The sequence below is a fragment of the Molossus molossus genome, unplaced genomic scaffold, assembly GCF_014108415.1.
Source record: "Molossus molossus isolate mMolMol1 unplaced genomic scaffold, mMolMol1.p scaffold_m16_p_3, whole genome shotgun sequence".
Taxonomy (NCBI): domain Eukaryota; kingdom Metazoa; phylum Chordata; class Mammalia; order Chiroptera; family Molossidae; genus Molossus; species Molossus molossus.
The window spans coordinates 61,123,865-61,148,781 of NW_023425366.1; the positions used below are offsets into that span (position 1 = coordinate 61,123,865).

Genomic DNA, 24,917 nt, shown 5'->3' on the forward strand with positions numbered 1-24,917 from the left:
ATTAAATCAATTTGATCAGAGCCCTCAATTCCCTACGTTGACTAGCTGATGTTTCGGTAAGTTCTAGCTAATAAACATTTTTCTTCTAAGTTACTATGTAGCCACTCCTATTTAGAAAAGTGCTTTAGGAATTTTGGGGGCCATTTTTCCGTGCCTTTCATAGATCTCACAACTTGGCTCAAAAGACTTGCTTCCTGCAAATCTCCCAGTAAAGGCACCCTGACCAGTGATACAACAGCAGCACAGATGTCTCCACTCACCTGCACTGGTGCCTGCACCGGATGTGAGGTCTCCACCCATCAGACCACCTGGCAAGGATTAAAGAGGAAGATCAAAAGGAGAAAGGCTAAAGGTCTGAAGAATAACACACTTTACCCTTAGCAACCTCAGTATTCTGTCCTCTCCAAAGAATCCTAAATTTGTCAAGTACTACCTAAGTCAGATGGCTGACATTTGTTTTATTGTGACATGCTGTGCTCAAACATTAAAAATACATTCAATCACTGACATTTTGCAGAAACTTTTTTTCCTAAGAAAAATTACATTTAAAAAAATCCAGTCTTTAATTGGTTTTTGAATTTTTTTATTATTTCCAAGTACAGTTTTTCCTAAGAGGATGCTCTATAGAAAGTAAAAAAAAAAGTAAGATTTATTATATACTCAAATAACCATACATTTGATGTTTAATTCTTTATAAATATATTTTATAAAATTAATTTTGTGCACTGTTAATTGTCCAGGATTTTAATCATTTCCTGAATCTATCTACAGTGAATGACCTCATTTACTTACTGACACAATAAAATAGGTTTTGTTGGCCACAAATTTAGAAACTCGGGCTTATTCACTGCTAACTTAAGAAAGTAATTTGAGCCCTGGCCAGTTTGGCTCAGCAGTTAGAGCGTTGGCCCATGGACCAGAGAGTCTCGGGTTCGGTCCCCACTAAGGGTACGTGCCTTGGTTGCAGTTTGTCCTCAGCCCTGGTTGGGGTCGTGTGGGTGGCAGCCAGTCGATAAACCTCTCTCACATCGATGTTACTCTCTCTCTCCCTCCCTCTCTCGCTCCCATTGTATCTGAAGATAAATGCAAAAATGTCCTCAGGTGAGGATAAAAAAAAAAAGTAATTTGAAATTTGTCAAGATTAATATGTCAGAGTTGGAGTGTTACAATAAGATATTAAATATAATCATTAGTGTTAGTTTTCAAGAAACAAGACTTAGCCAAAATTAAAAAAACAGAAATAAAATATCAGCTGATTATTTTCTAACTGCTTCTAAGTGACACTCTATAATTATTAGTTGGTTCTGGTTTTGGAATTAGAAGAAAATGTTCATTACATTTTAAGAAAATGTTTATTATTTCTAATTGAATAATTTTTTAGAAATAAAGTATAAGATTTTATAAAATAAATGAGCCTAACTTAATCAAATAGGAAATATAACTGCATTTGGGTCGCTCTGAAAGGAATGCACATGATTATTGAAAATTCTTATGAAAAACCTCAATCATATTTCTAAGCAGAGAATGATGGTATGATGAAGTCCTTTATCCACATCTTTCAGACTCAAGATTTACCAAGGTATTTTATCTGGCTGATTTTGACTGTATTTTCTATATAAAGTTTCTGTACTAAATAGGAATACATGTTTATTTTTAAATATGAGGCAGACATTTATTCTTTTGTGGATAATAAATACAGTGATGTGTGCCTAAGATATTAATATTTTCCTATGGTGCACTTTTTAAAAAACAAAATGTAAATATATAATGGTTTGCTGTACATGATTTATATATACAATTACTTATGTGGTGCTTGTTTTGAAAATATGAAGAAATTGTTTAGTTATATTCAGAACACATTACTTAGGTTCTACCCTGAGCCTGGCAAATGAAGAGGGCATTCTTCCCGTAAAGTCTCTTTAAATCCCGGGGAAAAACAGATGCATATTCAACACAGAGCATCATGTGTTTTGCTTGTTCTGAGTACTAATAATGGTTGCAGCTCCTGAGCAATAATTTCTTCTCCATGGGACACTGTGAACTGTACAACAGTAAGGATCTCCTAGAAGTGCAGAGACAAATTTATGGCAGGTGTAGTGTCCTTACGATGTGCTCTTAACTTCATTTCTGCCTTTATTTTGTTTTTCTTTCACACTTCCTATTGCTATCTCACCACATTTCCTTTTTGCCTTAAATCCGCTGTGGTATATATAAGCTACTGTATAATCAAATACAAACTGACCACGGGATATGCTGTAAGAGGACACGGGACGGTGTCACAGAAGAAGGGATGCTCTGGCAAGGAGGGAAAGTGGCATTTTGGGCAGGAGAGCAGAAGCACCATCACGAGGATGGGGCATTGGCACTGTTTGAGGAAACAGCTGGTTAAAATACAGCCAGGTGAGGAGACCGGTGACAGACAGGTTGAACAGATAAATTGCAGATTATAAAAGATTTCAAAGGATATGCTAATGGGGTTAGACCTAGCAGGGAAGGAATATACCAGATGGAAAACTGGAAAACTGAATGTCTTGTAGATAAAATGGCCTTTTTGCCAAGAGTGGCTCCTTCCAGTGATTTGTTCACATTATCTTCTTATGAGGACGTACCTGTGTTACCTGCACTTGGAGGTCGATGTGTTACACCAGGAGACATACTATTCCTCTGCAGAGAAGGGTGGGCCAGTGGCAAAAGGTTGGGGTTTCCCAGTGAGCTGACGGGGTTGCTGTATACCAGACTGTTATGGCTGGACACCGGGATGGAGACTGGCATCTCAAAGTTGGGAGGTGGAACAGCCTGTATGAGCAGAAAAAAAAGTGTATGAGTTAAAAAAAAAAAAGAATAGAACAGAAGCTGTCAAGTACAGACAGCCTTTACTTTCCAAGAAAAAAATTTCAAATTCCAAACTGCTTGGTGTCTAGAAGACCATTAAGAAGAGCTCTCAAGATGTTCAAATCATAAATTGATTTCTTTAATGCGCTTAGAACTCTCTCTATGCAACTATTAGAAAACGTTTCACTTTTGTTTAAAACAAAGCCCTGTTTCATTAGACTCCATTGCCTTTGAATTCCATTCTATTAGGTAATAATTGTTCATTTGCGATATCTGAATCTGGTGCCAGAAATGACTGCAGAATCAAAGGTACATGATCGTGATGACTTCACAGAGAAAAAGGATTAAAATGCAAACCGGAGCCTTTGAAGTAATTGCTTATTGCAGCATATTTATGCAAAAGTTTAATGATATAAAATCACCTCCAGGCTTGTGAATAGCACATACATTTCCTTTCTTTCGTTTTGCACATACATTTCAATTATTACTTTTAAAAAGTCTGTCTTTTGAAAGGAACTCTGAAGATAACACACACTTTAAGATACCAGATTCAACAGAGCATATACCATTCAATAATTCATATTTTAAAATCATCCTTTAGAACATATGTCGCACTTCACATTTTTGATATACTAACGCGGACACACGACAAGGCCTGCATCTCCAATGAGAGGGTTGGCAAATATTGAGAGAACGGAAGCTGTGTGGCTATTCAATTAGAGTAATCAGATCCCAATTACTGATATTTTGATATTATTTTGGCAATTTAAGCAAAGTCATGCTTATTTTTCTGCTTGCACTAACTAGATAATCATAGTTGCAACTCCCTCTTTTTTCCATTTTCAACATTACAAATGAATATACTGTTTGAATATATTGCCAGAGGGCTCATGGTGTCAGAGCACACAGCATTCTTACTATAAAATGGATGTGTATATGTGTATCTACTATGTATATTCGAAATGGGGTTTAAATAGAACATTCCCTCAGGTGTTTTCAAATAAGCTATTGGGCAAGTTTAAATGCATATATGCATGTGGTTCAAAGTTTTTTGTTCTTTTTTTTTTTTAACTATTTTTTTTCCTGTAATCCTAACATCAGTTTTCTTTTACTGGTTGATTGGCCTGCAACACATGTTGTGCTCGGCAACAGTGTTTATTCCTGGTGATGATTATGATACGATTCTCTATTTATGCTTGTCCTTTTACGTCTTATTCTTTATTTTTCCTATTTTTCTTTCCTTCCATAATCTGTACATGTTGATAATGACAACAGTAAATGCTACATAACTCTTTTCTTTCACGTATCTTTGATCCTTCATTATTTTAGAGGGAAATAAAAATGTCCAAGTGCTATATTAACACAGTCATTCTTTATTAGGATTTATCTGTTGTAAACAGAGTACAAAAATAATTTTAGACAGACATCACGATATATGGAATATAAATGGTTGACATCAAAGAATGACTATAGCCCCAAATTTCCAGAGACTTTTTAAACAACAAAAAATATTAGTATATTCAATAAAATAAATGCCTGTAGGGTAGGTAAAATATTGTATTCCTTTATTAAAAGACCAAATAAGAATCACTCCAGTATAGTAAGAAAACACAGTCAAGTAGCTGTGCTACGGCTTCTCCACTTGCCCTTCCAGATTCACTGTCCGCCCTCCTCACTGCTCTGGGCCCAGAGGCTGACCCTCCAGATGACATCCATCAGGGTCACCTTGCCCTCTGGCTTCAGCTTGGCCAGTAGAAGTATATCGAGTGGGAGGAGAGAGGGCAGGGCGCTTTCTTACTGTTATATCCCTTTGCTGGGCCACAGTTGGCAGAGGTTGCCCTCCCCTGATCACTTTTCTTTGCTCTTGTTTCCCTTCTATTATAAAAGCAGTTATGATGTTGGCCGAAGAATGTCTCATTTCATCAAGGTGCTGAAGTTCTTTTGCTCTAAGGTAATGCAGAGCCTAGTCTACTTTTTCTTATGTGAACTGAATATTTCTCTTCAAAGGAGAATTTTTAAGAAGATACTGTACTCATACAAAAATATAAGCTTAACATTTGCTGAATGTTATTTATTGAGTAAACACTATAATGTTTAATTTATATACAAAATATGATATAACCCTTTCAACGTTCTTTCACTGTAGATATGATTCTTTCCTTCTAAAATTGGTGAGACTAAGTAAGTGGTCCAATGTCATCTAATTAGTAAGTCATTGAGCCTGTTGCTATTGTTACTAAATCACTGTGCAACAAGCATAAGTTTTGGGATAGAAAGAGAATGTTGCAATCAGAAATAATACTGTGAAGTGAGTAAGAGCCGGAAGTTAGAAACTTGTTATTTGTGAACCACAGAAATAATAAACTAAATGGATTCTATGGGACGTGGTCAGTGTTCACGTTGGGAGGGCAGTCTTTGCTCATTAACTGCCAGTGTGTAACTGAGGTTTTGGGGAAAAAATGAACCTTAAAGACTCCTCTCTTCTATATTTACTCAGATTTGATATTTTAAGCTATCATTTGTTTACAAATTTTAAAATTTGTATTCACTATTACTACTTATAAATGTTTAACTATTACTGGATACCTAAGGATCAGCTATAAAACTACTTCTCCTCTAAATAGTCTATAGCTTATTTCTCTCCCCTTCCCCTGAGTGATTATGTGCACATCTAATATAAAGATGATTATTAATAACTATTTGATAAATTCTGAACCACCTGAATAATCAATTCAATGAATCTCTCTCTCTATTCCTCCCTTCCTGAACCATCATCCTCAAGAATTATTCAGTGTCTAGTAGTTTGGACCATAATAATTTGATGATGTTTATGATAAAAACTCTCTTGTGATTGACTAAATAGCAGTCACAGCATACTTCAAAAATCCACAAGTCATAAAATATGCTAACAACCTTTGCGTTTTCTCTGTCTTTTGCTTCTATCTGTATCAGGAACTGGCTAAATAATTTTGAAATCAAATTATAAGCTTAAAAATGACCACACTGAGAAGACATCTCAGAGAATCAGAAAGAACATCAATCTTAATATTAGAAATCTCAGTTGCAGTCCAGGTTGTTTAATAAATTGACACTTAACCATGCAAATCATTTAGCCTCCCTGGGCCTGATCTGAGACATAAAGTGATTACATCCTTAAAGAGACCAGTCAGACCTAAATGTTTTAGAGAAAGTAAAGGCTATAATAATGTATAAACGTTTATAAGATACTGGTGTTATTCTTTTTCTTCTTGCCTTTTCAAAATTTGAGAACTTAAAAGCATCTAAATTAAAAATATTTTTTTTGGTTTAAAGAGTGAAAGCCAAAGAGTAGTTAAAGACTCCAAACTTGCGGAGATCTCAGGGACAGACTCCAAGTTTTACAACACTCCAGAGAGGAAGGAAGAGGGAGTTTGGGGTGATTAAATCAAAGGTTGTAGGCAGGATTAGCTATACAATTGGCAGAGGCAGGGCAAAATGAAACTGTGGGGACCCTTGTTAAAAAATTATTAAGAATTTCAAAATGGTGATGGCACAGCATTTCACCAAGTGTGGCCCTGTGTGACTGCACATGTCATATGCCAACGACAGCCCTGGCTTTCAGAGATACAGGCGTAACAGCTCAAAGGCTCTTAGTTTCTATCCCTGAACAAACTGATCATGGTTGCTGACGTGAGTCATCGTGGTCAGAAAGGTATCTGAACCCTTATCCAAAAGCCACTATTTTCCCAAACTTACCACAAGGAAAAGTCCAATAAAAAGTCAAATCAAATATTTTTAATAAAATATTTTTAGTTAATAAGCCCTCTTTTATTCAATGTGAATGACTGAACTGAATCCCTCTTTTGGGGCCACTAATGACACCCTTAAGTTTTGATCAACCATGACCAGTCTGCCGAAAACTAGGAGAGAAAAAAAAATTGCACAACTCTGCTGGCTCGTGATGGGCAGCTGCCGGCACCCAGATTCCTCCAGGCCGCCTGGCAGCTCGGCCACGTGCCTGCCCATCTCCTCTCTACCTGTTCCTCACGGCACCCACTGTCCCTTCATTCTCCGTCCTCTTTCAAGCACCTGCTCCCCCACCTCAGTCACTACAGCAGCTACATTTAATGTAAAAAATACGTGTCATCACGTGGTCACCCACTCAACTTCACTCTGCCCACCTACCACCTTAACTACACCTGGGGACACCTGCTGCTCCATCCAGTTCCAATCCCATGCTCCTTCCCTTCCTCGAGCTTTGCCATTTCATCTCCATTGTACCTGTGTGTTCAATCTTTTCCTTCCTTCAAGCATTCTTCCTCTGCATAGAAATCATCTCAAGTGCTTTTCCTGTTAACCCCTTCCTGGACCCCAGAGTACTACCTCTCTTTCTTCACAGTCCCTTACTGGAAGAAAACAGAAACTCTCTACTTCCACTTCCTTCCTCTTCACTGTCACCCAACCCTGCCTCGGCCCCTCCTTCCTTCAGCCCATTTCCTAATTCCTCGTTCCTCAAATGAGGCTATTTTTTCTGGCTGTAAAGCCCAGTGTGAACCGTGGCAAACCCTGCATGAGGAAATGCTGGTCAGCAAGATCCCAATCGTCCATGAACTAGTTCACGTCATTGAGGAATACGGGCATAAATTACATTGTACCAACAGGTGATTGCAATATTAAATTTTCTCTTTTAAAAGGGAAACTCTTCGAACTGGGTCTTTGAAATAGAAAAACAGTCTTGTAATGTTTTTAAAGAGGCGGAGACACTCTCTCCACACACAAAGAGCAGAGTGTCCTTGCCCTGCTGTAAATGTTTTAGCAGCTGTGGAAACTTTCAACAAAATTCACTTCCAGCGACTGAAAGCGATGTGCGAAAACTGGGCTTTTCATCCCGGAGACTGAAGCACTTACTAGAGAAATGAAGACTTGGAGGCACAGCTAGGAGCTGTGTGGCTCCTTTTCACAGCCCTGCCTATAAACTCTAATGTGGTTTTTCATCCCCCACCACACACCACTGCACCTCTTAAGAAATCATGTATCCTGATTTTGAACTCTCTACATGACAGGATGAAATACTGGGAGGGAATCCAGGGATGGGTCACACCTCTTTCCCACTGCAGCACGTAGGAAAAGCGATCCACTGTGCAAATATGGGCATTCTCCCAGAACTCTTGGGGTTAAAGCTCCACACACATTTAGGGTCACTGCCCTGGAGAGTGGTCAGCAGTAGTATAGATATTGCCCTCTTCCCAACTGTGCAGCGGAGTCTTCCCATCTGAGACACCAAGCGTGCTTCACCTTAAAAATCTGATATTCACAAACCGCTGTGCCAGCAGCTCTAAACACGGTTGCATAGGAAGAGGAACTCAGGCCATAAGAAATGAAAAACTGATCCAAAGGAGCTGTTCTTTCCCTTCTTCTGGGCAAGATAAAATCCCAATGGATATTTCATCATGTAAAGATTCTGGGTATAACAAGTCTGCATTGCAGCACCTGATAGGAAACATTTCATTTGATCAAGTGCCCACCATGGATGTTCTAGATGTAGTATTTGGTTTACGAAACTTTTACGTTTTCCTTCATGATACCGTGTATTAATAATTCCAATTCAGCAAAAGCTCCAATGCGGACATTACTTCACTTCACAAAAGAAGCAGACATGTATTTGTGAAGATAGAAAGTTTAAGAGGCGTACATTTTCTGGACACGTTTAAAAGTGTTTAATTTCATCCCACACAGGGTGGCTGTGCACCTACTGTGGGAAGCCGTCATTCATTGTGCGAATGCAGTTGCGGATCTGCCCTAGAGCTTTTGTCCCCAAATGTCTGCACCTGTCATCGCCGAGGCATATTTTTACTGCCGTCTCTCTCCCTGCTCGGGTTGAGGATGTTTGGCTAAGTTACAAAAAAATGTATTTTTTTGAGAAAGGAATTAATTACCTACGGAGGAGCCTGCACACAGGAGGGTTCAGACACTAACAACGGTTATTCAGAAAGTGTGCGAGCCTTGAGTTGCATCACTTGTCACATAATTAACATCACTTGATTGATGACAGAATATAATAAGAGGTATGTACTCCCCTCCCCCCTTTATGTGGGCAAACAACGTAATACATGCAGAGTTATTTCTCTCAAATATCTGGCAAGGCAGATGATTGACTGTTAGAGATTTTTTGACTTGGTTAAGACAAAATTTAGCCAATTGTTAAAGCATGGAAAATGTTGGTGTAGGCAAAGCAACATTTTGATGAAGCTCTAACATCACCCCAGCGCACACACACACGTTGAAATCTTACCATTAGGTTTTCATGCAGTCTGCTTCCCTGCAGCGAGCATTAGTTTTAACCCTTCAGTGCTGTTGCTGACCTTCATGTTTGGGGAGAAGGGCTAACGCTTTATTCAGAAATAAGCTTTTATTTGGGTGACGATCACAGTGTACATGGGACGACTACAGTTCCACGCGTGTATCTGGTCTCAGTAAAAACAGGTGCAGATGTATTTTATAGTAAGTCCTCAAACGTGTTAAGGAGGAGAGTCTGGCGTTTTCCTAGTGCAGTGTGCTCAGGAGATGGTGTACGTTCCTCCTGTGAATTGTCTACCTCTGAATGAACTCGATGGCAACTTTTTCAGATTACATAATTTAAGCATCCCTTCGGGTTTGCTTTCTACATGAACTGCCGTGGGATGAGATGGCTATTTTACTGGTTTGACTTTCTAATGCGTCTTAGACAAAGCCATCACTGAAAGGGTTAAGGTATGTTACTGCAGCAGTTATCAGCAGACCAGCCATCTACCTCCGGTACTTACAGGAATTTTATGACTCTTGATCATATTATCAAATTCTTCATTAATTTTTTTGTATTTTTCTTCAGTGCGTGGGGTGAGTGCATAAGAGGAGTCGGGGTCGGGGCTTTCACAGCCTTTGTTTTCCTTCTTGTTCAAGGCCTGCCAGGTTCAGAGAAATACCAAGAGTAAAAAAAATGAAAAGTGTTTTGAGTACTTACACACAGTCTTTGCCTGCTGATCATTAGATCAATATCTTCGTTAATTTTCCTGTACTTGTCCTCAGACTCAGGGCTGTGACCTACTGAATCGTCTGCGTCGGGGTCTGGGCTGTCACAACCATTAAGGCCCTTCTTTCTCAATGTCTGAAACACACGATTTGGAAAGTTCAGTCCTAGACAAAGGCTGTCAGAGACATTCAGGCTGTTACAGAAGTTCAAGCTGTCCGGTAGTTCAGGTTATTGTTACATTGGCTGTATCACATTAGGGTAAAAAAACCACAGAAAGAAACCGAGTCACTCCAATAACACACTCACTACTATTTTTAAACAAAATGAAAGGGAAATATTCCTTTTGCCACCAAGTTCAGTCGGTGGACAAAGAGGGTATGAGGGCTGAAGTGTCATGATGAGGAATTCATACCCGCTTCCCACGTCTAGTGAGAGACAGTTGCAGAAGAACACGAGGAAGGTGGGAAGTGACAACTCGATTTTCCCATGGGAGAATCACAAGGCAGGACATTACACAATGATTCAGAATCTGTGATCATGACAAAAGCAGAAATGTTGGGAAGAGATCCCTGGTTGAACGCACTGGTTGGCACTCATGGTGCCCTGCCACCCCTCTGGCTGTGCCACCTGGCAGCCAAAGGCAGTGGGAACCAAGCTAACAGTCTCCTAAAGCACCATTAAGAACGTTCGGACGCTGCCATCATAAGGAGAATCACCTCTGTCCGGTCCGCTGGGAGTTCTATAAATGTGAACATCTGTGCTGAAATTGGTCATACTGAGACATTTTCTGCACACACATAGGTTGAGAGCAAAGTCAAAGCAGCTGAGTTCAGGGCTTCGCTAGCATGAGCTGAGTAAGGAGCCAGAAGCACTGACAACAGGTAACCAAGTCAGTAAGAACCAAACTAGCAACCGTTCCTCCGGGTTCCAGCTGAGTCGGATCACCCTGAGCCTGTCTCCAGAAACATGAAGTGGAGTCAGTGCTGATCTTGAACCTCCGGTCTCCTGAATGTAGGTCTGGTCTAGCCTCAGCGGACACAGAGGATAAATACCAATGCAACACTCTAACAAAAAATGTGAGTCAGGAGTCCTGGGATTTCTTTTCTTTCTTTCTTTTTTTTTTTTTAAACTGATGGTTGTCAACTTAATTGTACATGATCTGATTTACAGAGATAATGTTATGTTTTTAGAGATCATAAAACTTCTGATTAATCACATAGCTTGCCACATTAATTATTAATAGACAAGCAACATTTCTGAATTTTCCTGGTACTACCAAAATTGTTATAAAGAGCTGTGTACCTAAGTGTCTCTCATTAATGGGAAGTTCAGCAGAGCTCATCTTTATTAAAGACAGAATTCATATACAAATAAAGCAAAAACTGTGACATCAAGCTAAGAAATTCAAAGCTGATATAACACTCCATCTTTAATTCATGCAATTGGGGAAAACAAATAAAACAACATGAGTTTAAAAGGGGGTGTCAGTCTTAAAAATTTAACTCCCTGGCTCTCATCAATGTGTAACAAACATAACATTATTTAAAATGAGTTTCCGAGACACTGACGATTTTTCACTTAAAATCAGACGAAGAGAGCTACCATTTCTAATACATCTATGATACCCAGTGGCTCTGTAAATATTTATTAATGTTATAGTGGTATAATATAGCAAATAAACATATGGTTACAGCTTATTATGTGGTAAAATGTTTGAATATTACAATGAATATTTTGACACGCGATGAGAAAATATACATTGACAATCTTGGGGAATTTATAATTGGTGGGGCCACCTGTCCCCTGATCATGGATCTGAAGCCATCATTTCCACCCAGAATAAGTACTTGTAGAGAGTTCCACAATACATTAGAATAATCATTTTATTAGCTCACTCAATTCCCTTCATTTAAAACTCTTTTGCTAGCATTATCTCGACCACAAGAGCATTTTTCCGGGTGATAACCATTGGCTGTATTATTGTGTGGTTCTGCCTTTATCTCCAGATATCCTTGAGCTTTTAACAATAATTCCTGAGGTTCTTGTGTTGCACTCCACATATTTTTCATAAAAATTCACTTATGTAGAGAAAAATATGTAAAATCAAGAAAATACCTGCTATTTTTCAATCTCTACCTGTATTCCTATGAGGCACATTAATATTCTTATATAAACGTTTCATTTAAAGTCTTATCCAGACAGTAGATTTTTCAATGTGCACCCGAATCTTTTATCCAATAAATCTGATCATAAAAATGCTTGTTGTTTTGATGTACAGATTTTTGACAGCAGAACGCAAGGGTTAGGAGAGGCCTATCAACTGTCACTGCAATCCATCTGGCTCATACATGTGTGCTCAATGTTCTTACGGAGCTTTTGGGGGTAGACACTGTGTTTGGCTTATAAAAATTCAAGCATCAATTACATGTTATTGAAAGATCTCCACAAATATTAACTCATTATCTCTCACAAGTCTTCCACAAGGATTTTAGGGGCCCCTTGTGCCAGGTCTCAGCCCAGCGTGGCCCAGCACGATGGCCTCCTGCCCGGCTTTCCCACACTTGTGAAGTGCCGGTGCAGAACACAGCTCTCCCATGCATATGCACCCATAGCAATCGACTGAACACTGAAATAAATCAGGTGGACATTTTTCAAAATTAGGCTGTGGAAAAATTTTTAAGTATGAAAATAGGGCTAAAATACTGATACTTCTTAGATGTCAACATTTAGATAGAGAGGAAATGCTTATAGGTCAATAAAACACATCCGTTCACTGGTGAAAAAAAAAAAAAAGCAATTTGATCCACAGCTTGCTTGGTACCTGAGGAATTATGTAAACTATTAGGCAAACAAAGCAGGTGCTTCAGTCACAAAGGAAAAGGCAAGGATGGGACATGGCTCATTTTCTCCCAGTACGTTTTTCTTGTATCTGACTATGTTCTTTTTTTTTTTTTTTTTTATCCTCACCCGAGGATATTTTTCCATTTTTTGTACAGATAGAGTGGGAGGGAGAGAGAGGAAGGGAGAGAGAGAGAGAAACATCGACGTGAAGGGACACATCGAGTGGTTGCCACCCGCACGACCAACCAGGGCCGGGGACAAACTGCAACCGAAGTACGTGCCCTTAGCGGGAACCGAACCCGGGTCTCTCCGGACCGCAGGCCAACGCTCTAACCGCTGAGCCAAACTGGCCAGAGCTGACTATGTTCTTAACATCAGTACTTGAGTAACAAAATATCTCTACCATTTAAAGTATACTCTTATTTGAAGTTAAAAAGTGTTATTTATTTATTTTTTTTTAGAAAAAGAGCATTCTGAGATAGACAAACACACGCTCCAAAGCAAATTAATACTGAGTTCCAAACTCCCATAATCACACAACCAGGACATTGAAAAACTTGTGCAGAAATACTGTCCTCAGCTGAGAGCTTGCAGAACATTCCTGCCAAGAACAAATGATTGCAGTGGAATCACAGAGCTCTGAGGATGGAAGAGATGGCACGAACTGGACGCCACAGTGTGCAGGTGGAGCTACAAGAGCCATTTTACCTTCCTTATATCAAAACTCTACAGCTGGTTAATGATGACAAAGGAATTCCTGTAGATTCAGCCAATCTGTCTTTATCACAGTAATAAATAGTCAGTCTAAACTAAAGGGATTACTCAATGGATAAATCAGCATTATTCCTTCAGGCCTTTTCTAGTAAAATCAAAATCTCGGTCGCTGGCCTGTGAAAGCTGCTTTGATCTTTTACAGATGTTATTGGTCAGGTAATGTAGGCACTTAAATCATTATTCTTTTACAGGGGCTAGAAGTCCTGGATTTATATAAGTGTCTCTCAGCTGCGTATGTTTTGGAAAGATTTATTCTGTATGTCAAGAAAAGAGATCTACTGAAACTACCCGCTTTCTTGCTATGTATCTAAAGAATCTCTTTTCTCAGAGAACTTTGTAAATCCTGAGTGAGCCTGTACACCGACCGAAGTCAGTTTTCCATGGGAGACTGACACTTCTGGGGTAGATCAATTGACTGCAGAGGCTTCTGGGATATTTTCACAAGGCAGTGATTGTCATGCAGTGAGCTGAGAACAGCCGTTTCTTAGAGAAGTAATTAGATTGACAGAAGGTGACATACTCCAAACAATGAAAGGGAAAAGGATTCCAGGCAGGTAATCCAGAAACCACGTGGATTCTCCCCTCCCAGACATGTGGACATATGGACCCTGCGTTATTACATTTGTTTGTCGGGAAAACTTGAAATCCATATAAACTGATGATGATAGGTGACAGGTGCTTCAAAAATTCTAATGAAATAGATGTAGGGAACAGATTCTATTTCATTACTGAAAGGAATATAAATGAAAAAGAATGCCACATGGAGTGATCATTTCTCGTCTTAGGCATTATGTTATCAACTAGAAAATGCCTTTTGTATACAATGGCTAAAACTGGTTTCACCTTATTATTTCTTGTTAGTAAAAAAGATATAACTAGATTACTGGACTTTTTCAATTCAGTGAAGCTATAGAATTCACACCATTGCTATTTAGGTAAAATTCAGCTTCTTCCAGAGAACCCCCATCAGATTAAAAGCTTCCAACCATTCAATTTCTTTCCATGTCTGCAGTCTTAGTTCTCAAAATGTATATTTTCGTCACCTTTCTTTTTCTGTACCTATCCACTATACAGCAGAAATTTCAAATCCTTTTGTGAAAATCCCAAAGATACTCATTAATTTTTCTTAAAACCCAAATAATCACCCTTTCTTGCACAGCTAGCATTATCCTTACTTCAGAGGGTTGATGTGTCAAGAACACATGCAGGAATTATTTCTGTTAGTTGCATAAATGTCATGTTCACACAAAAGCCAAGAAAAAAGACATCACCTTAGAAAAGGTAGTTTCCTTTTCCCTGATTCTAAATCATTTTTGTGCTTGTCTTTCACAGCTTTATGAAGATAAGCATCTGCTCTGACACTGAATAATCTCTGCAAAGTAGCAAATCCACACACGACTAGGAGCTGCAGTTGAAATGCATGCTGCCTATATATGAAGTTTCTGAGAGTATTTCCTCAACATCCTCGCATAGTGGTGTGGGGATATTCCTGACCTGCTGCTTCCGGGCCCTTTGGTATTTGGGGACTGGCTGCCCTAAGCACTGTGCCCAATGACTTATTTCATTTAAAATATAGTCAGCAAACAATTACCGAAAACCTACTGTACTCCAGATGCTGTTCTGTGCACTTTTTTTTTTTTGGTCCATGCCCCTAGCGGGAACTGAACCCAGGACTGTCTGGTCCACAGGCCGGCGCTCCAACAGCTGAGCCAAACCGGCCAGGGCTGTGCACTTGTTTTTTAAAAAAAGAAGCCAGCAATACAAATTCAAATGAAAAGGCTCTGAACCGACCTATAATATTGTATGTATTTTCGTGGTTTCTAGCACAGATTACTTAGGCTGGGGAGGAGTCAGGGGCCAAGAAATTTCTCCATAGGTTTTAATAATCAAAACCGTTAGCATGGTCTGCCCTCTCTTTGTCTCCTTGTTCCACAGTTCTTCTTTGTTCTTAATATAGAAGTGAAAAGACATTACAATACTGCAAATTAAGTGCAATTAGTAGGTAGACTTAAAGTAGACAAGCAAATCATATCTAATGCAGAGTATGAAATTAAATTTTACAAAAAAAATTCTTCATTTGTCATGAAAATTTTATAAAAAATTGAAAAGGTATACCTTAACAACATGGTATTTCTGTAGGTTAACAGTCATTCTAACTAGATATTCACTTCCACTGGGGAAAGGCTGGGAAGAGCTGGAGAGCTTCACTGTTTTTGTTTTTATTCCTTTCCTCAAAAGGTAATCTTAATATTGGACTTGAAATTTTTTTTACTGAGTAATTTTTCATCTTTAAATAATGAAAATAAAAGACATTAATTAAAGCTTTGAAGACTTTGAATGTGTAGAACATAGAGAAATGTCCACCCACTGCCTCCTAATAGTCTCAAATTATTTCATATAAACATCAGAAGGGGATCGTTCCTAAAGTTATTGGTACTTTAACTCTGGACGGGACCACCAAGGGCTATCTGGCTAGTCCGTCCTCATGCCACAAGCATCTGGCCCTTCACACCTCATGTCCTGGCTCAAGCTGGCTTCTGGGATGAGCCCGCCAGTATCTGTTCCCTGGACGCACAATCCTCCTTCCAGGCAGAGCTAACACATCATCTCCTTTCTGTAGCTCCTCTTATCACCAGCTGAATTAATTTCTCCCTTATTCATGCACTCACTTATCCTATACTTTTTCTGTTCGAACCTTAACACAAACTATTAGTTATGCGTTTGTCTCCTCTGCTAGCTTGTGAGGTAATGGACAAATCCCCTTCCTTTATTCACTTTTGAAGTTTCAATACAGAGGACAGCTTGACATGCTGTAGGCGCTCAGTAAATGCCCGCTGAGTGAACAGAACCCACATCCCCACCCCAGTGTTAGTGTATGCAGAGGGTTCACTGGGCCAAGGCTGTCTGGCTCTTTGGAGGTGCAGATGGTAGTGGGATCCAGATCTCTCTCTTTTTTTTTTTCTTCTTAATCCTCACTGGAGGATATGTTTCCATTGATTTTAGGGAGAGAGAAAGAGACATCAATGTGAAAAACATCGATCAGCTGCCTCCCATACTTGTCCCAGACAAGGATCAAAACCAAAACCTGGGTATGTGCCCTGACTGGAATCAAACCCACAATATTTAGTGCACAGCGTTATGTTCCAACCAACTGAGCCACCCACCCAAGCCAGGGCCTGATCCAGACCTCTTGATACACATATACTAAGTGCTACTATGTGTCAAGTGTTGTCTGTGGTCCTCTGGATGCAATATGTGTTCAAGATAATTTGTTTAGCCCAGCTGGTGTGGTTCAGTGGTTGAGCACTGACCCATGCACCAAGAGGTCCCCAGTTTGATTCCGTCAGGGAACATGCCTGGGTTTTGGGCTCGATCCCCAGTAGCGAGTATGCAGGAGGCAGCCGATCGATGTTCTGTCTCTCTCCCCCCATCGCCCTTCCTCTCTCTCTAAAAAAAGAAAAAAAATCAATAAAAACACATTAAAAAAAGATAATTTGTTTACATGTTTTGTTTTGTTCCCCTCCACCCCCCAAGTGAGCTCCTGGAGGTGAGGGATTGTTTACTCATCACCTTGTATCACCAGGATGTAGCCCAGGTCCTAGCCCTTGGCAGACTGAATGCTTGTGGCATTAATGACAGATTGAATGGATGGATGAACAAAACAAGAAAAACTGCTCTCATGCTGGCAGGAGAAAGAGTCGTATCAGTGCAGTATTTCTGCAACTGTAACTTCTTTTTTCACCATTTTATATTATTATTCCACATGTTAAAAGTCAGTTATTTTACTCCTTATGAGTACCTGTTATAAACTACTTTTGAAATGTACAGTTTTTAAGTTAGAAAGCAACGCAGGACAAGCATAATTTATATAATGTATGAAACTGATTATAACTCAGAATATCTATATCATTGAATATTTAAAAATTGGGGTATTGGTCTAAACATGGAAGGTCAGAAAAACAAAGCATTCATTAAATCTTTAAGGGACAAAAGCGATAAGCACATGACTAAATGGGTGGCAGGACAGAAGGCACAGAATGCAGCACAGAAAAAGAAAGAGGAGGAATGGTATTCTGGGCAGAATGTGTAAGAAAAATCAGAAACCTTATAGGTAAGAGCATGGCTGAAACTTTCGTGAATGTGAGTCAGTACTATAAATTTGAAATAAGCATGTTTTAAAATTCTTAGGCAAAGTTCTTTTTTCCCCCAGCCTTGGACACTGGCCTCTTGCTCTACTGGTCTCCTGGGCTTTGACATTGGTCTTATTCTGGGCCAACCGTAGCCTCGAGAATTCATGGAAAATCAGGGTGATTCTAGGGCCAATCAGGTGATTCAAGCTTCCTCAGGTCAGTGGCTTGGTGTTTTTATTAAGGATTTTTCCACCACACCTCTCCTGGAACCTGGATAAAGCACGCATCATTAGGCTGGCCTAGAACGGAACTGAGACGAGGACGTTTTGCACATTTAGCCAAGAAATGTTCCCTGACATTTTGAATCCAGTGGAGAGCCGAAGTAAAATACTAAGCAGGGAACATTTTAATATCTAGTGTCTGAAAAGCATGCTATCATATGCAGTTAATCCTAATAATCTCTATAAAGCAAGTCCAGAAAATAAAGGCTAGAATGCAAAACAAAAAGTTTGAATACAAAGGATTAAACTGTAGGTAGACGTGAAGAATGGACAATGTTAGCCATTTCTTAAATAAGGAAGGAAAAAACAAGACCAAACTCTAAATTAAATAAACATTGGGAAAGAGAGAAGAGGAGTAAATTAACAAAGATAAGGAAACAGGATTTTTGAAAGTATAACATATGAATGTAACTTCACCTGCTAACCTTTGCAGACTATGGTGTTTTACTTGCAAATAGGTTACAGGGTACAGGGACAAAAAGCAGAATCTTAGGGCATGAATTCTTTAAAAATAACATGTTGAAGCATCTTTTCTAAACCATTAATGACTTTTTCTTTTTTTTTATCTTCACCCAAGGATGTTTTTCATTGGTTTTAGAAAGAAGGGGGGGGGGGGGGAGAGAAACATCAATCTGTTGCCTCCTGTACTCGTCCAGACTGGGGACCGACCTGCAACTTAGGTATGTGCCCTGACTGGGAATTGAACCCACCACCTTTTGGTGCATAGGATGACACTCCAACCAACACTGGCCAGGACCATTAATGACCTATTTTAACAAAAGAAAATGTATATGTTATCGTGCATAATCAGAGTAAAATCAAATCATTATTTTTCTTTGCATGTAGGCTCTGGCTGTAAATGCCTTTTAATTCAAAATTGAGTCAATGCCTGGCTCATCATTTGAAATGGAAGTAGCCTACACTACCTTACGATCACTCAGCTCAGAACTACCTTTCTCAGTCACCACGATCCTCATTTCTACAGGATTTCCATGATCTGTTCTAGTACATCATTTATTTTCCCATTTATTCCTTTGATTCTAATCCAACCCAACCCTTCATCCATTCCTTTTCTAGCAAACACCACAACCTAGTTTTCAAGGGGGAAACCCAGAAGTCACCCTTGACTTCATTATCTCTTGACTGAACTACCATCATCTTCTCTACTTGGTCTTTCACCCTTTGTCTGTTGTCTTCGGACCCCACTCTCCAATTGTCCTCCCAACTTTGGACAGGGTCTCATCAAATGCAAACCTAGTTCTTCTTCTGCACCCAGATGATCCCTGACCCATACCCATTAGTTTCACAGCCCTCCACCTGCCTCTGCAGTCATGTTGCCTCTCTCCTCCCTCAGCTCTCTGAGTTTTGCCAGGAGGGAACTTCTCACCATTTCCCAAGTCAGGCAGGTCCTTTCATAACAATGTTTTGGTATGTGACACTCACTGCTGTCTGAAATATTCTTGTTTACTCCTCCTCTTTGCTACACAAATCTTAATCATCTTAGGACATGTACTATCTAATACCATCACCTGCTCCATGAAACTTTTTTGAACTCTTCTCAATACTTAGGGACTCCCTTGTCTGTACACTTACAATCCTTGACTTTTTGTATTTTTAAAAATAACATATGATATCTAATATTGTAATTTATCTTTCAACATGCCTGCTTCACTACTAGATAGTAAGTTCTATGAGGGATAGGCATCTCTGCTCCCTAACAGAGGATCTGGTTGATATATGTGGGCTCAATGTAAGTTCTCAGTAACCGCTCATTGAATAAATGTATAAGCAAACAAACTTGAAAGTCAAACTTTCTAACAGTGGCAGACTAATGGAAAAGAGTGGGTAGACTCCTATGGTGACAGCATTATTTATTTGTTTTAATTAAGATTAAGTCAAAATGCAAGGAGCACAAATTCTGATAGGGTAAATAATCACATCAGGATTGTGGCAACAGGCTATCCCCATGGAAGCAGAGGGAACAGGGAGGTGACAGACTATGTAAATGGGATGCCAATGGTTGGTTTCTCTGTGTTTAGAATTGCTCAGAGTCCTGGGCATGACGAGCTGTTCCTTGCCAGCTCCTTTTGTGGCTACACCAGGAGATCACAAACATACTGAAAACCAAAAGTATTGTAGCAGATGCTTCTGTGCACTTCTCTCTTCCTAGGTCTCTACTCAGAAACAAGGGCATTCCTTTAACAGAATCGGGAGAATCTCTGTTAGTTAGGGTCTGTCATTTATTACTAGCTTATCTGAAAAGCACAGTGTACACAAAACATTTGATAAGGCAACGCTAAATAAAGAGACTTGAGGTTGGCACTGACTGACTAATGTCATAACAATTATCATCCCTGAGAGTGGTACTCAAATCCTCACTTCTAAGATAGCCAGAGACTCCCAGGTGAAGGGTAAGTTGCTTCCTTTCCAAACATCCTCTCCCACCTTGGGCCTCTGCCAGGCTGGAGAGAGGTAAAGAGGTCTGGTGGGCTTGGCCTCAGCCCTCTCTCTCCCGGGCTGGCTCCTGGCCTGATGGGAAAACCCCTTTCTTTGCTGCTTATTCTCCAAGTTGTAGTTTCCACGTCTTAACGTCACAGGACCATCAGCCACCAGTGACAGGTTTCAGTATGGGGTATCACTGAAAATATTTCACCAACTTTCTTTCTATTCCTTAATTTAGGAATCAGCAGGGAGAGGGATTTTCAAAGACCAGTTATGGATTGTGAACACAGATTGATGGCATCCTCAATGTCTTCCCCCATAACACCTGACATTCAAACCTTTTTTCTAATAGATGTGTCTCTCTTCCAAATAAACCAGACTGTTTCCAAAAAATGGCTCTAAACCATTCTCTACTGACACATTTCAACAGAAAAGTTTTGGTTTTGGTTATTCCATTGTGATTGGACAGAAATGGTGGGAGAGGGCTTCCTACACTCCACCTCCCCATTAGTGTGCCTGTGAGTATGCCCTTGAAGACCAGCCTGGAGGGCTTTGCCTGAGCCTGTGATACGCCATCCGAGATACTGGTATTGACAACTGTGTTAGCACATGCTGCTCAACAGCCATATTGCTTTGACAGGTTAAAAGGAGGTATCAGGACCGCAGAGCATTGCTGGGATTGTGTGGGAACAAACAGGTAAGTTATAGCTGCCGTGGCTGCCAGGGGGTGAGAGTCTCCATGCGGTAGAACAAACCTCCACCAGGGCAGAAACGGTCTCTTCTCACGTCCGTATCCACGACAACGTGAAGGTGCCCACACATGGGTGACACTCAAAAAATATTGCTGTCGTTCATAAAGCAACAGTGGAATCTGCTGCACGGACAGAGGTTCTTTCTTAAGATGGAATCACAGTGGAGCTGAACTCACACAGGGAGCAGTTGCTAATTTGTACCCAGAGTTTACGCTGCTTTCGCCCCTACCAGCCACTCTCCCTAACCCCCCCTCCCCCGGCTCCTACCCTCACACATCCATATAAATTAGAAAAGGAAAGAATCGTGTAAATTAGAGAGTTAATGGAATTAATGTGTCTGTCTTTCATGCCTCCCTAGAACTTTAACATTTATTTCATAATGTGGATCTCTGTATTCTTGTTTTTATCTCATTTCTAGACTATGAGATTCCTATAGACAGTAAATGTCTCTTGAGAGCTTTCCATCCTTGGCAACTAGTGGAGTGTCTGAAGGAGAATGTGGCAGCACACTGGTCCAGTCTTCTGGACGGGTGTCCTGCAGGAGAACACGGCTAAGGAGAGCCCAATAGCATGTGATGAGGACGCTCGGAAAGATAAAGCAAAAGTTAGTGGGGATCCACGCTTCCCCCTTCCTTTAATGCTGAACCTTCTCTCTCTCTTCTCAGCATTAGTAATGTTTACCAGGTCTGCCAAAGGCCAGAAGACTTGGTGTCTGGCCTTACTCTGATTACTTGTCTCTTTTGATGTAAAATCCTCCTGGGACTTCGGACAGAGAACAAATCTCTGCCCACACTCACATCAGGCATTAAGAAAGTCCCGTAGACCAAATCTCCAGAACTCACAGCAGTACATTTACAATGCTTCTCTTTCTTTTTCTGTAAGTAACCATATATTGTTTTATATGTCTAATCTCTCCCACCACATTAAAAACTACTCGTGGGGAAGAACAGAGTCTAATCTATTTATCCCCTACAGCTGTTATGTCATTACACAAACCTAATGTGTGGATTGGTAATGAGTGGTGGATTTTACGTTCAATTGCCTTGGGTAGGTGTCCAATGGAAGAGAGTCTGTTAGAATCACACTTAAAAAATGAAAGAGCATCAGGTAAATAAAAGGTGCTTAAAAATAACAGTGCTTCAAATCCTCAGGCAAGTAGCTCAATCTCAGTCCCCATTTACGGCTTTTGCTGTATTTACAAGGCACAATGACATCATCCTTCACTGTCTCGATTTAAACTACCTGCCCCGCAGTTCTGTCGCAGCTGCGCGCTCCGCAGGGCCACGGTATGCTGCCTCGGTCTCCACACAGGACCGGGCCCCTGGAGGACAGGGGCTGTGCCTTAGCTGCGTATCCCTAGGACCAAGAAGAGCACCTGGCCCTTAGAATTTCATAACTTGATGTGAATTCTGAGCTCATTAATCAAAGGGCCTCTATTTGCTTTCCTAACAATATAATTATTTCCAGCTGGTACCAGAAAAATAACCTGAGTATCTATAGGACAGGCATCAAAAGTGCCAGTAGCATTTCAGAGTTAGGACCCTGCGCTTAACTCTCCACAGGGACGTGCCCTCTGGTTTCCTGGCTCATTTGTTACTGGGGGTTGCTGTCTCCTGGACTCACACTGTAGTCCTGCTACTTTATGGGATTGATATGACAGGTCTTGCTAATTCGTGGAGGCAATTATGAATTGTGTAACGATTAGAAATAAATAGGCCGCAAACCATCCCCAAAGCAGATGCTAAAAATAACCTAATGTACATTCTGTTATGGCAAACTGGGGTCTTTCCTTCTGTATTAAATATTTATAAGTCAAGTATAATTCATAAGAAATGTTTTGGAAAGTCTAGTGTTGTTAATACCCATTGCTGATTAAGGCCTACACAGGCCGTCACATTATTTTCTGAAAAGTTTCAATTTTTATAAACTTGTGTTTCCAAATTAAGTAAACTAATGATTAAAATCAAACTCATTTCAATTTATTTTCCTTGTGCTATGGATGCTATCCATGTATGAATTTGTGGTCCCAGAATCTTGGGTCAACTTGTAGTTCACAAAATCCCGTTTCCCATGACTTCGTATATTATACAAACAAGTAACACTCTCAGGTTTTGAATTCAGTCACCTTGGATTTCATACAATGCCACAAAAGCTAGAGAAAACATTAATAAATAAAAATGCGTGGAGAGTAAACGTTTAAGAAAAGGAATGACAAGCATGAGAGAAAGAGAGAGAGGATAAACAGATGATAGGCAGGCAGATAAACAGATATTGGGAGGGGGGATGAGAGAGGGAGGGAGGGAGGGAGAGAGAGAGAAGTTGATGATGTCATGTGACAGAGAGAGGGAAAAAGTAATCATGTGAGCATATCATGTGACCCCTTGGTATGGAACCTGGCCTTTCCTCCTATGCTGACTCAGTACTTTATGATCTGATATAAAGCTTTATCACAGGCAATCGGCAAGTGGCTCAGTACATGCTGAGTGAGGCCAAGCGGTGCCGGCCAGCTCTGCCGCCGGCCCTGCCCTCTGGCCCCAGACAGCCTGCTCAGGGAGTTTCTGTGGCTGTGGGCTCCTGGCTGCTGTCGCATCAGCTGCCTGCTTTTGTGGTCAGGATGGTTTTAATAATTTCTGGCATTATCACTGGAAATGTATGGCAACCTGATTTTAAGTTTGGTACTTCAATTTCCATAACTTATGAATTCTCCGTGATTATGTTAGTACAGTGGCAAACTTAGATTTTTCATTTGCACAATAATTTCTTCCACATTATTCATCAGGTAATTATAAAAACAACATTTCCTCTTCTGGGGCATGAAGAGGAAATTAAACCAGTCTCCCTGCACTATCAAAATATTAATTTTCCCCGTAACTGAATCCGTGCCTCAGCAATAACACCTACCATTTATCGGGCATTTACTATGTGCCAGGGACTGAGCCTGCAGCTCTGCATGGGTCTCGAAGTCCTCACAATCACTCTGCCTCACGACTGCTATTCTACAGGTGAAGAAAAGAGGTGCAAGGTGGTGCAGGCACTTGCTGAAGCCCACAAAGTTACTTAGTGGTAGAACCAAGTTAATGAACTTGTATAGCCCCAGAGTCTCCTCTCTGAACTACCTCATTATTCTGCCTCTGCAAGTTCATCCAATTATAAAGATTGCCCCAATTATGCCTATGTTTTCTTTAAATACTTATGGTTGAACTTGTGAAATGGTTGAAAAGTCTTATTTTTTTTTCACAAATGGATATATTTATAATAGAATTCATTTTCTGATGAACAATCTTAACTACAAAGTTTTTCCTACTGTTTTATTGTAGTGTCTACTGAATAGATGGGAGAGCCTCTTTAGCAATATTCAGGTCGTGGCTACCTAGTTCACATGAAGCACACGTTGTTGAAAACCCAAGGCAAAGCAAGGTTGCCTAGTTTTTCTGACTCCTAAAATTTTAAGACTAGGCAAGACATGCACTTAAGCTGTATTTATCTGGGTAAAATGAAGCATAGGTTTACTGCAATTATTAAGACAGTACTAGCAAGAATAAGCGTCTGTTACTAAGAAAAAGAGTTTGCCTCATATATATCAGTGCCTATATTCTTTAGATTCAGAAGCTAACTGTTCAGCTCTTCACTTCAATTTGCTTGAGTAGATAAGAGATGCCAAACCTGGCAACCATGAGAAGACATTGTTGTTCGGGATGAGGGGGTAGGTTGGGGAAAAGAGAATAAATGTATGCTTCTATGGAGAAACTATTTTTTCTCGGCAAAACTGTGGAATCATGGAGAAATCTTGTCTGCACTTTAAAAAGTCTCCTTTTAAAACAGGGATACGCCCTGGCCGGTTTGGCTCAGCCTCTAGAGCGTCGGCCTGCGGTCCAGA

The 24,917-nt window shown here is 40.1% G+C and overlaps 1 protein-coding gene across 21 annotated transcripts in view; it reads right to left on the reverse strand.

Annotated features, from left to right (window-relative positions):
• Positions 1–24,917, reverse strand: part of MEF2C (myocyte enhancer factor 2C) — a 169,163-nt gene that overhangs the window by 28,774 nt on the left and 115,472 nt on the right. For 17 of the 21 annotated variants that reach the window (XM_036279876.1, XM_036279865.1, XM_036279870.1 and 14 more), the window contains 3 exons: positions 9,812–9,955; positions 2,610–2,796; positions 261–308 (listed from right to left, as the gene is read on the reverse strand). In XM_036279876.1, coding sequence (XP_036135769.1) covers positions 261–308; positions 2,610–2,796; positions 9,812–9,955 — 379 coding nt within the window. Of the gene's footprint in view, positions 1–260; positions 309–2,609; positions 2,797–9,614; positions 9,753–9,811; positions 9,956–24,917 lie in introns of all 21 variants that reach the window. The other 4 variants (XM_036279873.1, XM_036279869.1, XM_036279883.1 and 1 more) reach the window with 1 other exon arrangement.